Source organism: Acipenser ruthenus, chromosome 38 (genome assembly GCF_902713425.1).
Source record: "Acipenser ruthenus chromosome 38, fAciRut3.2 maternal haplotype, whole genome shotgun sequence".
Lineage (NCBI taxonomy): Eukaryota > Metazoa > Chordata > Actinopteri > Acipenseriformes > Acipenseridae > Acipenser > Acipenser ruthenus.
In genome coordinates, this window is record NC_081226.1 from 1,098,934 (window position 1) to 1,115,002 (window position 16,069).

At 36.8% G+C, this 16,069-nt stretch overlaps 2 protein-coding genes across 5 annotated transcripts; both read left to right on the forward strand.

Moving 5' to 3' along the window:
• Positions 1 to 164: 164 nt before the first annotated feature.
• On the forward strand, positions 165 to 15,631 carry LOC117433809 (sialoadhesin). Of its 4 annotated transcripts, none has more exons than XR_009311004.1 (9): positions 1,000 to 1,218; positions 1,362 to 1,442; positions 1,914 to 2,264; positions 2,803 to 3,108; positions 3,352 to 3,621; positions 4,195 to 4,464; positions 5,227 to 5,317; positions 5,429 to 6,179; positions 15,043 to 15,631. XR_009311004.1 is itself a non-coding variant. In XM_059009374.1 (8 exons), exons 2-8 carry the CDS (start codon positions 1,397 to 1,399, stop codon positions 6,782 to 6,784), a joined length of 1,383 nt encoding a protein of 460 aa, XP_058865357.1. In that variant the 5' UTR covers positions 1,003 to 1,218; positions 1,362 to 1,396; the 3' UTR covers positions 6,785 to 7,299. The 4 variants fall into 4 exon arrangements, 1 of the variants encoding a protein (XP_058865357.1); XR_009311003.1 differs by lacking the exon at positions 15,043 to 15,631 and adding an exon at positions 6,736 to 7,299; XR_009311006.1 differs by lacking the exons at positions 3,352 to 3,621; positions 15,043 to 15,631 and adding an exon at positions 6,736 to 7,299 and having other exon boundaries at positions 165 to 1,218.
• Positions 9,673 to 15,091, forward strand: LOC131706891 (vascular cell adhesion protein 1-like). The gene is made up of 8 exons (XM_059008827.1): positions 9,673 to 9,821; positions 9,965 to 10,045; positions 10,575 to 10,925; positions 11,443 to 11,748; positions 11,996 to 12,265; positions 12,838 to 12,997; positions 14,433 to 14,486; positions 15,043 to 15,091. Exons 2-8 carry the CDS (start codon positions 10,000 to 10,002, stop codon positions 15,089 to 15,091), a joined length of 1,236 nt encoding a protein of 411 aa, XP_058864810.1. The 5' UTR covers positions 9,673 to 9,821; positions 9,965 to 9,999.
• Positions 15,632 to 16,069: the final 438 nt, after the last annotated feature.

Below are 16,069 nucleotides of genomic sequence, written 5' to 3' on the forward strand. Positions count from 1 at the left end.
ACCTGCAGATGCTTTTTCAGGATCAGTGGTTTGAAACCTGGTTCCAGGGAGACCACCGGGAGACCTAGTTTGAGGCAACTGTCAGCTGGTTGTCTTAGTTTTAGTCTCTCATGTGTTGTGGCTTAATGCTTAATTCTATTACTGTACTAAATGACTCTCCCTCTCTGTTTATCAGCACATCACAGAAGGATGTGGTGGAACAAAAACAGACCATTTTAAACATGATGCTGAGAAAATTAATACGACCACAGAAAAAGGTGTTATGGGTGTCACAGGACTGACAACTGCAGTTTTTATAGGTTACAAATTACTTGCAAGAAATCAGTAAAGCATTTACTGCACAGTATAAAACAAATACGGTTGTGTATTTCCTGTGAAATGCTTAATGGTGTACGAGACAAGAGACTATATCGATTGCAGAAAAGCAATAGCTGCAACAATTGTCCACTTGTTCAAGACTATTTTCACTCTAGGCAAACGCATTGAACCACATGCATTCTGTTCCTGTGCAATGAGTATTAGCACACATACATCAGCCTCACACTCACTTTAAGAGCGCTACCCAGAAATGAAGTAGTGGCAAGAAAGAAATGAACGATCTTTTGAAAAGTAATGCTAAGGGAACAGAATATTTTACAATGCTTGGTTAGTACTGCTTTAATGTTGGATATTGGAGAGTCATTTTTACTTGGTACTCTAGTTGTCTTATAGCATCTACGCTTACATTACATGTACTGAAGTTCAAAAAGACAACCAGAGTACCAAGTAAAAATGACTCTACAATATCCAACATTAAAGCATTAATGACTATATTGGACTGGGCAGCAAAGAGTTAATAAACGTTCATTTTATCTGAATAGCGTAGATAAAACAAGGTACAATAAAATCACCCTGATATTATTTGTTAATTATTAGTCACATGCTTAAGTGCTTTTAAACAAATGGAACCCCATATTGCGATGATATGATTGATCCTAGAGATCCCTAAATAGCGATCTGATGTTTGCAGAACAGTTTTAGTTTGCTTTTTCAGTAGCTCATAAATAAGTGACTACTTTAAAAGCAGTGACAAAAAACAGCTTATGTGGTTGATGTTGCTTTCTGTTGAAAAAACGGAACTTCTGCTGCTTCTGCTTTTCAGTTTTAAAAATAGGGAGTTTGACCAACAGTGTGAAACAGCCATCAGTGAAGGACAGTCTGTTCAGTTCAACTAGAGAGGTATGTTCAATAATATTCTTTAAATGTGATATTTGATTGAAAGCATGTTTACTTTAAAGATAATTTTTTGACCAAAGAAAGATCACACATTGCTTACGACGTAGTTTTACTGTAGATTCCTGACTAGACTTGTGCTTTTACAGATTTCCAGTTTGGTTCTCTAAAGACACACAAGAACATGATTGCTACGGAAAAGTTGCTTCTGATTTCCTGCCTTTTTCAAGGTATTTATTAACCATTTTAAATATATATATATTGGGGGACAAAATATTCAATTATATTGATACAATGTCATCCCATGAAATATAGGTTTTATAGCAATTATCTGTCTTTTGAAGTTATATCTGCAGGGTGCATCCCATGTACAAGAATATAACAGTGAAGGTTTATTATACTAGCGAGGGGCACAGCTGTGGCACACTGTAAATGAGAGCCTTTGTGATGTTTGATGATTGCTAACATAATTTTGAATCCCACTGCATGTCCCATTCACAGTACAGTTAGATACAACACAATGCTAGTCATCCAAAATGACCGTGTTTTAGTGTAAATAGAAGAGTAATGCTGTTAGTATTGCTTAAAAACTAGGAAAAATAAAATGATTAAATAAAATATGTCACCCAAAACTGTAATATCTTATTATATAAGTGACTGTACAGTATTGCTAAAAAAAACATACATTTTCTCTTTTCTAGGTATAATTTGCAATGAATTTAAAGTCTTCATGCCTCAGCGTATTAAACCCTTGAGCGGCTCCTGTGTGCTGATTCCATGTACATTCACAATTGAAGAGAAGTGTGAGAAGGATATGGTGGAACCGGCCAAAGGAATTTGGATGACTTCTTTTGAATTCAAAGATATTGTATTTGACTCCAGTAGAAATGATAGCGAGAATACCCTGAAAGCAAATCTACTTGGTAACGTGACTATCAAGAATTGCACCACAATAATACATCATTTAAAAAACAGTGATTCAAAAAGTTATTTCTTCAGAGCGGTACCTCCTAAATACACCTTTCATCAGAATGTTTTGCTTGAAGTTGCAGGTAAGTACCAGGTGGTTCTCAATACATTTTCATATTGCCCAGCGCTTCAGAGGGCCATGCATTTGAGTTCCATGAAAGTCAGGATTGATGGGGGGCTATTACAAAGACACATATACAGTATATTTCGGGTTGAGGGTTTTAGTTTTACAAAAACAACCCTCTGTCTCTCAGATAACCCAACAGCTTTTTACAAGACTAGTAACATATGTCATAATCTATAAATATTTTGGGTAAAACTTTCCATTAAATGTCTCTAATTACTGTGTATTTACATAGTAGTTACTTAGTAAATGCATGTGCATGTACACATAATTACAATGTTATTATGCATAGTTACAATGTACTTAATGTGTAAATCCTTTTGCGTGATATAACCCTAACCAGCTCGCCCTTTTCTGATACAATTGAGCATAAGTACTGCTACAAAATAAGATAAGGCAAAATAAATCACAAAAATAAACACTATTTACAAGTGAGGGGTTTTCACATGGGTCTGTATTCCTCTGACAGGGAGTGAAACGTTTCCTTTGTTCCCTAGACTCTCCGGACAGACCAGCGATCAGCCCATCGAGTGCAGTGAAGGAGGGAGCTCCCACGAATTTAACCTGCACTGCTCCAGCCCCGTGCCCAAGAGGACCTCCAGCCCTGGTGTGGAGCGACACTCTGAACGGGAGTGTGGAGATAGAGCAGGTTGAGCAGCAGGATGGGACCAAGGCTGTATCTTCTGTTCTGACGTTCACTGCCTCACATCTGCACCACAACAAGGACATCACATGCACTGCGCAGTATACAGTGGGGTCTGAAAGTAAAAGTGCTGGAGAAGTCTCGACTCTTCATGTTCTCTGTAAGGCAATTCTTTAATAATGAATAATAAACTTCCAAATCTAAATAATATCTGCAAATAAAATCTGCAAATAATATCTTTAATATATATATTGTTTTAATCTTATACCATAAATACATTTTATACATTATAAACACAGTATAAGCACTGTAAACTGCACTATTACTTTTAGCACTGTAAAATGATTGCTTTTACTGTAGTAATCTTTAAAGTTGTTGGCTAACAAACTGTTTTCTCTTTCAGATTCACCGAAGAACACATCGGTTTTAATAAACCCTTCTGGTGAAATACATGAAGGAGGTCATGTGACACTGAGCTGCAGCAGCAATGCAAACCCAGCAGTGAGCCGCTACACCTGGTTTAAAGTGAAGGGAGATAATATCACAGAGAAAAGTGTTGAACAGAATCTCACTTTTACTGACATTGACCCGAGTGACAGTGGACTGTACTACTGTGAAGCAAGGAATGAGCATGGGGCAGAGAACTCGACAGCCGTGCAGCTGAATGTAGCATGTATGTATCTTTAATTTCATTGGGTATGGTTATTAGTTGCTGTATACAAGATAACAAGAACACATTTTAAAATTAAATGGAATTATACAGCATACCTCCAGAGTAAATGAAAAACACTTAACTATCAGATTAGCACATTGTAAAACTCTACACATATCATTATATCAGCATGCAAAGATGCTTGTGAATTTGACATTGTCATCTACATCCCTAAAACCTCAAACATGCAGACGTTCGTTAGAAATCACAGCAAGCCCTTGTGTAGTATTTATACGTCTTGTTTTTTTATTTGATGTTATATCTGACCAAAACATTGTACATGTTGATAAACAGACAAGGTAGAAGAAAAGGATGATCAGAAAAATAACCCTTATACAAATGTACTGTGGTATACCATGGCAAAAGCATTAACAGCATAGTAAAGCATGGTAAAAGCAATAGCATTAGAAATCAGTGCTGTAAATAGTATGGTAATCACAGTAAAAGCACTGTAAACCGCAATATTACCTTTACAACTGTAAATGGACTGCTCCTTTAAAGTTGTTTGCTAACATGAACTGTTTTCTCTTTCAGATTCACCGAAGAACACGTTGGTTTTAATAAACCCTTCTGGTGAAATACATGAAGGAGGTCATGTGACACTGAGCTGCAGCAGCAATGCAAACCCAGCAGTGAGCCGCTACACCTGGTTTGAAGTGAAGGGAGATAATATCAACGAGAAAAGTGCTGAACAGTACCTCACTTTTACTGACATTAACCAGAGTGACAGTGGACTGTACTACTGTGAAGCAAGGAATGAGCATGGGGCAGAGAACTCGACAGCCCTGCAGCTGAATGTAGCATGTATGTATCTTTAATTTCATTGGGTATGGTTATTACTTGAGGTATACAAGACAAGAAGAATGTATTTTAAGCTTAAATTGCATTATACAGAATACCCTCAAAGTATTAATGAAAAACGCTTAATTATCAGGATAGCATATTGTTCCTGGTGCAGAGAGCACCGAGATGAGACACTCCATCCGACAGTGAGACATTATGCTGGTGCAGTCAGGCCAATTTTTTGGTTGATGAGAAAACCTGCGAACATCGAGCAAAGATCATCACTGCTTATCTTGAAAAGGAAGCAATCAAGAGAATGGTTTGGCCAGCCAGCGAGCTCTCCTGACCTGAACCCCATTGAGCATGCTTGGAGCATGCTACAGAGGGCAATAGCAACCTGTCCTGTAAAACTCAGGACAATGCAGAAGCTCCAGGGTGGCTTTATCCAAGAATGGATTGAAGAGGAGTTTGAAAACCCGTACCTCGTTAAATTCATCCCCCAGAAGGAGTTTAATCTTACTGCATGTATTTCACCTTTTCCACAGTCACGATCTCGATTGCCATACATTGCACCAAAATCCACACTGCGAGAAAGAGGTTCCAGTTTATAGACTGGTTTACTGAATCCTGGACTAAAAACAGAGAAACTGAACTTGAATCTCAGTCAGCCCCTGGATGAAATTGGTCAATACTAGAACCTCAGTTTGCTATTTCCTGTTTAGTTACGTGTATGTTTGAAAAAGCTACACATGTTTGTTGCTTTAAACCTTTTTGTCCTTTCAGCTCCTGCAACTCCATGTATTTATGTTGTCATGGGAACAGCGGCTGTTCAGATGTTAGCCACCATTTTGGTTGTTGTATTCATAATGAAAAGGTATGTCTTTGAACGCTAAACATAAAGTATGTGTGGTTGTTACTTCACATATGTAGTTGTCAGTGTACTGTTAACATATATTTTCATTTTTCATTTCATGTGTGTGTAAAGAAAGAGAAAGGTAAGTCTGGATTTTTTCATTTGCTCAGTTTTGCTTAATACTGTGGAACTGGTTCTATGTTCTATTAGAATATATGAACTGTTAAAATACTAGGACAGCAGCTGTCTCTATACTGTGAACCCCTTTATAGACTCTTAAGTAATATTTGCATTACATTTAGTGATGAGGAACAGCCAGTGATTCTGTAGTATTGTTAAGCTTACAGCTGTGGCCAAAAGTTTAGCATCACCTAGAATTTTAGGATTGAGACATCACTAAAAAAAAGAAAAAAAAACTACATGAACATAATTTAGATCTTTTATTTTTTATCATGTAATCAAATAATAATCAAATATCTTTTATCATGTAATCAAAAAATACTACAAAATGATATCGCAAAAACTCCACAGGAAGCCATAATAGTAGTAGAGTAGTATTTTATGTTAGATTTCGAAATGTCACATTTTTGTCAGTTTTCCGTTGAGTATATGGCAAACTGCGAAGCGGTATGTAGTTCAATATGTTAACGTAACATTATTCAGCAGGTTTCATTCGACTTCATGAAGCAAAATTAGATCATTCTATTGGGCGCTGCAAAACTTTTGCCCATAGCTGTATTTTAGTGATTAAACTCAAATAAAACTAATAGCTTGCAAATAAAATGGTGTTGAAATGGTTTTGAAATCTTGGGTTGGATTGTTTCTATAGGCTGAGCATCGTGGCAGAGAAAATAACCCCTTTGGGGCTCTCCAGCTCTCAAACGTGAGTAACACAGAGTAACATGATAGTAGAGAATATACTGGGAACCCCTCAATATTAGACATGAATCATTTAATGAAGAACAAACATTCAAACTCTGTACAGTATGCCCATTAAGGGATACTTAATGTTATCTAACATGAATCCTTCATGTATTGTCTGTTTTGTATAATTATCTATAGCTGTGTATTTGTAGGTGATTATTTATCAGGATTCCACTAAAGTAGGGTTACCATATGACTCCATTTACACTGGGACAGTTTGGAACAGTTCAGGCCTTTCAACTCACACCCCAATGCATTCTGGTACACGTTACCTGTCTCAGGTACCTTTCACAGTAGAACTACACTTACCAGAATGCATTGGGGTGGGTGTTGAAAAGCCTGAACCTTCCTGTCATATGTTAGCCCTACACTAAAGTATTGTTCCACTACACTGACTGCTTCTGCTGCTGCATGTTACACATTGAAAGGAGCAACGACAATGAATAAGGACAGATGCTTTGACACTGAACTTGAAGTTTTAACTGTGTTGTATGTTGTTGGGTTTTTGAATTCAGGCCGGTCAGAACTCAAAGGATGATGCTGAGGTCACTTATGCTGCACTGAACACATGAGCTGTTTCCTCAGACTATGAAGAAATATGCAAGAAGTAACCAGGATGGAAATCTTTGCTCTAATTGATAATGCTGGCGGCTGATAAAATTTACTGCCTTCATTTTGTGAACAGTAATGCTACTCTTTAGTCCTTCACTGTTTGCTTAGCTTTAAGAGGCTTTATTGAACTGGAGCTTCATTTATGGCAAAAGAATGCAATTCTGTTTTAAAGCACAGATATAAAAATGTGCATCTCCAGTCAAAATGTATTTCACACAGTATTTTTTATTGTTTTTTTTTTATTTCACAATATTGTAAAACCAAAAAAAAAGATTTGAATATATTTAGCAATCATGACCTGCTACATATATTGTATCATCTGTAAAGTGTTCAATATGGTAGATAAGTCATCTACAATACACTGCACTTTTTTTAACACATATTTTACAATATATTCCAATGTATTTTATGTTTCTTGAGGGGTGATGTCTTTCTCAGTTTTAATTTCAAATAAATAATGAAACTTCTTTCTTGTCTTGGTGTTGGAGCAGTCATTTACACATGGAAATACTGGAGCAGTGAGCTTTTTACTGGTGTGATTACTGGCTCTCATAAGCTTAAATCCTTTAATCCTTATCACCTGGAGATTTTACCAACCCCCCCCCCCCCCCCCCCCCAAAAAAAAAAAATGTATTCCATGGCCAAGTTGGATTTAAATGAATTCTACACTGAAAAAAAATCTTAAATATTGACATTTTCTTTATTCAGGGATATTTTGTCCCTAATTTGTACACACCAAAAAGTAAACTGGCCTTTTTGTTATCAAAACAAAAGCTGAATGTGGCTAAATCAGTCAAATTTGTCTAAGTGTAATGGATCAAATGACATGAACACAGCTTGTGAGTTTGTCAAAGAAAAAATGTAGTTTGCATTTAATGGGTTAATATTTGAGACATGCTTTAGTTTAATCTTAACGGATAACAACTACCTCACTAACACATTAATAATTGTATGTTAATAGTGCATATATATATATATATATATATATATATATATATATATATATATATATATATATATATATATATATATATACAGACGTGCTCAAATTTGTTGGTACCCTTACAGCTCATTGAAATAATGCTTCATTCCTCCTGAAAAGTGATGAAATTAAAAGCTATTTTATCATGTATACTTGCATGCCTTTGGTATGTCATAGAATAAAGCAAAGAAGCTGTGAAAAGAGATGAATTATTGCTTATTCTACAAAGATATTCTAAAATGGCCTGGACACATTTGTTGGTACCCCTTAGAAAAGATAATAAATAATTGGATTATAGTGATATTTCAAACTAATTAGTTTCTTTAATTAGTATCACACATGTCTCCAATCTTGTGATCAGTCATTCAGCCTATTTAAATGGAGAAAAGTAGTCACTGTGCTGTTTGGTATCATTGTGTGCACCACACTGAACATGGACCAGAGAAAGCAAAGGAGAGAGTTGTCTGAGGTGATCCGAAAGAAAATAATAGGCAAGCATGGTAAAGGTAAAGGCTACAAGACAATCTCCAAGCAGCTTGATGTTCCTGTAGCAACAGTTGCAAATATTATTAAGAAGTTTAAGGTCCATGGAACTGTAGCCAACCTCCCTGGGCGCGGCCGCAAGAGGAAAATCGACCCCAGATTGAACAGAAGGATAGTGCGAATGGTAGAAAAAGAACCAAGGATAACTGCCAAAGAGATACAAGCTGAACTCCAAGGTGAAGGTACGTCAGTTTCTGATCGCACCATCCGTCGCTTTTTGAGCAAAAGTGGGCTCCATGGAAGAAGACCCAGGAGGACTCCACTTTTGACAGAAAAACATAAAAAAGCCAGACTGGAATTTGCTAAAATGCATATTGACAAGCCACAATCCTTCTGGGAGAATGTCCTTTGGACAGATGAGTCAAAACTGGAGCTTTTTGGCAAGTCACATCAGCTCTATTTTCACAGACGAAAAAATGAAGCTTTCAAAGAAAAGAACACCATACCTACAGTGAAACATGGAGGAGGCTCGGTTATGTTTTGGGGCTGCTTTGCTGCGCCTGGCACAGGGTGCCTTGAATCTGTGCAGGGCACAATGAAATCTCAAGACTATCAAGGCATTCTGGAGTGAAACGTACTGCCCAGTGTCAGAAAGCTCTGTCTCAGTCACAGGTCATGGGTCCTCCAACAGGATAATGACCCAAAACACACAGCTAAAAGCACCCAAGAATGGATAAGAACAAAACATTTGACTATTCTGAAGTGGCCTTCTATGAGTCCTGATCTGAATCCTATCGAACATCTATGGAAAGAGCTGAAACTTACAGTCTGGAGAAGGCACCCATCAAACCTGAGACAGCTGGAGCAGTTTGCTCAGGAAGAGTGGGCCAAACTACCTGTTAACAGGTGCAGAAGTCTCATTGAGAGCTACAGAAAATGTTTGATTGCAGTGGTTGCCTCTAAAGGTTGTGCAACAGAATATTAGGTTAGGGGTCCCATCATTTTTGTCCATGCCATTTTCATTTGTTTTATTATTTACAATATTATGTTGAATAAAAAATCAAAAGCAAAGTCTGATTTCTATTAAATATGGAATAAACAATGGTGGATGCCAATTACTTTTGTCAGTTTCAAGTTATTTCAGAGTACCAACAAATTTGAGCACGTCTGTATATATATATAACAAATAAAAATAAACCTGATATCATTTATTAATTACTAGTCACATGCTTAAGTGCCTTTAAACAAATGGAACCCCATATTGCAATGATATGATTGATCCTAGAGATCCCTAAATAGCGATCTGGTGCTCTCAGAACAGTTTTAGTTTGATTTTTCAGTAGCTCATAAATAGGTGACTACTTTAAAAGCAGTGACAAAAAACAGCTTCTGTGGTTGATGCTATTTTGTGTTGAAAAACGGAAATACTGCTGCTTCTGCTTTTCAGTTTTAGAAATAGGGAGTTTGACCAACAGTGTGAAACAGCCATCAGTGAAGGACAGTCTGTTCAGTTCAACTAGAGAGGTATGTTCAATAACATTCTTTAAATGTGATGTTTGATTGAAAGCATGTTTACTTTAAAAATATGTTTTTGATCAATGAAAGATCACACATTGGTTACGATGTAGTTTTACTGTAGATTCCTGACTAGACTTGTGCTTTCACAGATTTAAAGTTTGGTTCTCTAAAGACACACAAGAACATGATTGCTACGGAAAAGTTGCTTCTGATTTCCTGCCTTTTTCAAGGTATGTATTAACCATTTTAAATATTTTATATATATATATATATATATATATATATATATATATATATATATATATATATATATATATATATTGGGGTGGGGTGGGGATATTCAACTATACTGATAAAATTATCCTGTACATTATAGGTTTTATAGCAATTATTTGTCTTTTGAAGTGATATCTGCAGGGCACATCCCATGTACAAGAATATAACAGTGAAGGTTTATTATACTAGCGAGGGGCACAGCTGTGGCATGCTGTAAATGAGAGCCTTTGTGATGTTTGATGATTGCTAACATGATTTTGAATCCCAATGCATGTCCCATTCACAATACAGTTAGATACAACACAATGCTAGCCATCCAAAATGACGGGGGTTTAATGTAAGTAGAAGAGTAATGCTGTTAGCATTGCTTAAAAACTAGGAAAAATAAAATGGTTGAATAAAATATGTCACCCAAAACTGTAATATCTTATTATATAAGTGACTGTACAGTATTGCTAAAAAAAACAGTTTTCTCTTTTCTAGGTATAATTTGCAATACATTTGAAGCCTTCATGCCTCAGCGTATTAAAGCCTTGAGCGGCTCCTGTGTGCTGATTCCATGTACATTCACAATTGAAGAGAGTTATGAGAACGATATGGTGGAACCGGCCAGAGGAATTTGGATGACTTCTCATGATTTCAGAGATATTGTATTTGACTCCAGTAAACATTATAGCGAGAATACCCTGAAAGCAGAGCTACTTGGTAAAGTGACTAACAAGAATTGCACCACAATAATAAATCATTTAAAAACAAGTGATACAAAACGTTATTTCTTCAGAGCAGAACCTCCTAAATTCATCTTTGATCAGAGTGTTTCGCTTGAAGTTGCAGGTAAGTACCAGGTGGTTCTCAATACATTTTCATATTGACCAGCACTTCAGAGGGCCATGCATTTGAGTTCCATGAAGAGCAGGATTGATGGGGGTCTATTACAAAGACACATATACAGTATATTTCAGGTTGAGGGTTTCAGTGTTACAAAAACAACCCTCTGTCTCTCAGATAAGCCAACAGCTTGGATTCTAGAAGTTTTTTTTTATCATACTGTAGCTCCATTCAGAGTTTTGTTGAGACCACTGACTAAACACTGCTAGTAAGGTACGTCATAATCTGTATGCATTTTGGGTAAAACTTTCCATTAAGTGTCTCTAATTACTACTGTGTATTTACAAAGTAGTTACTTAGTAAATGCATGTGTATGTACACATAATTACAATGTTATTATGCATAGTTACAATGTACTTAATGTGTACATCCTTTTGCAAATAAACACAATTTACAAGTGAGGGGTTTTTACCCCGTTCTGTATTCCTCTGACAGGTAGTGAAACGTTTCCTTTGTTCCCTAGACTCTCCGGACAGACCTGTGATCAGCCCATCGAGTGCAGTGAAGGAGGGAGCTCCCACGAGTTTAGCCTGCACTGCTCCAGCCCCGTGCCCAAGAGAACCTCCAGCCCTGGTGTGGAGCGACACTCTGGACGGGAGTGTGGAGATAGAGCAGGTTGAGCAGCAGGATGGGACCAAGGCTGTATCTTCTGTTCTGACGTTCACTGCCTCTCATCTGCACCACAACAAGGACATCACATGCACTGCGCAGTACCCAGTGGGGTCTGAAACTAAAAGTGCTGAAGAAGTCTCGACTCTTCATGTTCTCTGTAAGGCAATTCTTTAATAATGAATAATAAACTTCCAAATCTAAATAATATCTGCAAATAAAATCTGCAAATAATATCTTTAATATATATATAGATTGCTTTAATCTTATACCATGAATAGATTTTATACATTATAATCACAGTATAAGCATTGCAAACTGCACTATTACTTTTAGCACTGTAAAATGATTGCTTTTACTGTAGTAATCTTTAAAGTTGTTGGCTAACAAACTGTTTTCTCTTTCAGATTCACCGAAGAACACGTTGGTGTTAATAAACCCTTCTGGTGAAATACATGAAGGAGATCATGTGACACTGAGCTGCAGCAGCAATGCAAACCCAGCAGTGAGCCGCTACACCTGGTTTAAAGTGAAGGGAGACAATATCAACGAGAAAAGTGCTGAACAGTACCTCACTTTTACTGACATTAACCCAAGTGACAGTGGACTGTACTACTGTGAAGCAAGGAATGAGCATGGGGCAGAGAACTCGACAGGCGTGCAGCTGAATGTAGCATGTATGTATCTTTAATTTCATTGGGTATGGTTATTAGTTGCTGTATACAAGATAACAAGAACACATTTTAAAATTAAATTGCATTATACAGAATACTTCACAGTGTAAATGAAAAACACTTAACTATCAGATTAGCACATTGTAAAACTGTACACATATCATTATATCAGCATGCAAAGATGCTTGTGAATTTGACTTTGTCATCTCCATCCCTAAAACCTCAAACATGCAGACGTTCGTGAGAAATCACAGCAAGCCCTTGTGCAGTATTTATATGTCTTGTTTTTTTATTTGATGATATATCTGACCAAAACATTGTACGTGTTGATAAACAGACAAGGTAGAAGAAAAGGATGATCAGAAAAATAACCCTTATACAAATTTACTGTGGTATACCATGGCAAAAGCATTAACAGCATAGTAAAGCATGGTAAAAGCAATAGCATTAGAAATCAGTGCTGTAAATAGTATGGTAATCACAGTAAAAGCACTATAAACCGCAATGTTACCTTTACAACTGTAAAAGGACTGCTCCTTTAAAGTTGTTGGCTAACAAACTGTTTTCTCTTTCAGATTCACCGAAGAACACATTGGTGATAATAAACCCTTCTGGTGAAATACATGAAGGAGATCATGTGACACTGAGCTGTAGCAGCAATGCAAACCCAGCAGTGAGCCGCTACACCTGGTTTGAAGTGAAGGGAGATAATATCAACGAGAAAAGTGCTGAACAGTACCTCACTTTTACTGACATTAACCCGAGTGACAGTGGACTGTACTACTGTGAAGCAAGGAATGAGCATGGGGCAGAGAACTCGACAGCCGTGCAGCTGAATGTAGCATGTTGTATGTATCTTTAATTTCATTTGGTATGGTTATTACTTGAGGTATACAAGAGAAGAAGAATATATTTTAAGATTAAATTGCATTATACAGAATATCCTCAAAGTATTAATGAAAAACGCTTAATTATCAGGATAGCATATTGTTCCTGGTGCAGAGAGCACCGAGATGAGACACTCCATCCGACAGTGAGACATTATGCTGGTGCAGTCAGGCCAATTTTTTGGTTGATGAGAAAACTTGCGAACATCGAGGAAAGATCATCACTGCTTATCTTGAAAAGGAAGCAATCAAGAGAATGGTTTGGCCAGCCAGCGAGCTCTCCTGACCTGAACCCCATTGAGCATGCTTGGAGCATGCTATAGAGGGCAATAGCAACCTGTCCTGTAAAACTCAGGACAATGCAAAAGCTCCAGGGTGGCTTTATCCAAGAATGGATTGAAGAGGAGTTTGAAAACCCGTACCTCGCTAAATTCATCCCCCAGAAGGAGTTTAATCTTACTGCATGTATTTTACCTTTTCCACAGTCACGATCTCAATTGCCATACATTGCACCACAATCCACACTGCGAGAAAGAGGTTCCAGTTTATAGACTGGTTTACTGAATCCTGGACTAAAAACAGAGAAACTGAACTTGAATCTCAATCAGCCCCTGGATGAAATTGGTCAATCCTAGAACCTCAGTTTGCTATTTCCTGTTTAGTTACGTGTATGTTTGAAAAAGCTACACATGTTTGTTGCGTTAAACCTTTCTGTCCTTTCAGCTCCTGCAACTCCATGTATTTATGTTGTCATGGGAACAGCGGCTGTTCAGATGTTAGCCACCATTTTGGTTGTTGTATTCATAATGAAAAGGTATGTCTTTGAACGCTAAACATAAAGTATGTGTGGTTGTTACTTCACATATGTAGTTGTCAGTGTACTGTTAACATATATTTTCATTTTTCATTTCATGTGTGTGTAAAGAAAGAGAAAGGTAAGTCTGGATTTTTTTCATTTGCTCAGTCTTGCTTAATACTGTGGAACTGGTTCTATGTTCTATTAGAATATATGAACTGTTAAAATACTAGGACAGCAGCTGTCTCTATACTGTGAACCCCTTTATAGACTCTTAAGTAATATTTGCATTACATTTTGTGATGAGGAACAGCCAGTGATTTTGTAGTATTGTAAAGCTTACAGCACAGTTAGATCATTCTATTGGGCGCTGCAAAACTTTTGCCCATAGCTGTATTTTAGTGATTAAACTCAAATAAAACGAATAGATTGCAAATAAAATGGTGTTGTAACGGTTTTGAAATCTTGGGTTGGATTGTTTCTATAGGCTGAGCATCGTGGCAGAGAAAATAACCCCTTTGGGGATCTCCAGCTCTCAAACGTGAGTAACACAGAGTAACATGATAGTAGAGAATATACTGGGAACCCCTCAATATTAGACTTGAATCATTTAATGAAGAACAAACATTACAACTCTGTACAGTATGCCCATTAAGGGATACTTTATGTTATCTAACATGAATCCTTCATGTATTGTCTGTTTTGTATAATTATCTATAGCTGTGTATTTGTAGGTGATTATTTATCAGGATTCCACTAAAGTAGGGTTACCATATGACTCCATTTACACTAGGACAGTTTGGAACAGTTCAGGCCTTTCAACTCACACCCCAATGCATTCTGGTACACTTTACCTGTCTCAGGTACCTTTCACAGTAGAACTACACTTACCAGCATGCATTGGGGTGGGTGTTAAAAAGCCTGAACCTTCCTGTCATATGGTAGCCCTACACTAAAGTATTGTTCCGCTACACTGACTGCTTCTGCTGCTGCATGTTTCACATTGAAAGGAGCAACGACAATGAATAAGGACAGATGCTTTGACACTGAACTTGAAGTTTTAACTGTGTTGTATGTTGTTGGGTTTTTGAATTCAGACCGGTCAGAACTCAAAGGAAGACGCTGAGGGCACTTATACTGCACTGAACACATCAGCTGTTTCCTCAGACTATGAAGAAATATGCAAGAAGTAACCAGGATGGAAATCTTTGCTCTAATTGATAATGCTGGCGGCTGTTACAATTTACTGCCTTCATTTTGTGAACAGTAATGCTACTCTTTAGTCCTTCACCGTTTGCTTAGCTTTAAGAGGCTTTATTGAACTGGAGCTTCATTTATGGCAAAATAATGCAATTCTGTTTTAAAGCACAGATATAAAAATGTGCATCTCCAGTCAAAATGTATTTCACACAGTATTTTTTATTATTTTTCTTTCACAATATTCTAAAACCAAAAAAAAGCTTACATTTTTTAATAATATATTGCTGAATGTATTTGAATATATTTAGCAATCATGACCTGCTACATATATTGTATCATCAGTAAGGTGTTCAATACGGTAGATAAGTCATCTACAATACACTGCACTTTTGTAACACATATTTTACAAGATATTCCAATGTATTTTATATTTCTTGAGGGGTGATGTCTTTCTCAGTTTTAATTTCAAATAAATAATGAAACTTCTTTCTTGTCTTGGTGTTGGAGCAGACATTTACACATGGAAATACTGGAGCAGTGAGCTTTTTACTGGTGTGATTACTGGCTCTCATAAGTCCTTATCACCTGGAGAGTTTACCACCCCCCCCCCCCCCCCCCACAAAAAAAATTAAAATATATATATATATATATTTCAGGTGAAGTTGCATTTAAATTAATTTTACATTGTAAAAAAAATCTTAAATATTGACATTTTCTTTATTCAGGGATATTTTGTCCCTACTATGTACACACCAAAAAGTAAACTGGCCTTTCTGTTATCAAAACAAAAGCTGAATGTGGCTAAATCAGTCAAATTTGTCTAAGTGTAATGGATCAAATGACATGAACACAGCTTGTGATTTTGTCAAAGAAAAAATGTATTTTGCTTTTAATGGGTTAATATTTGAGACATGCTTTAGTTTA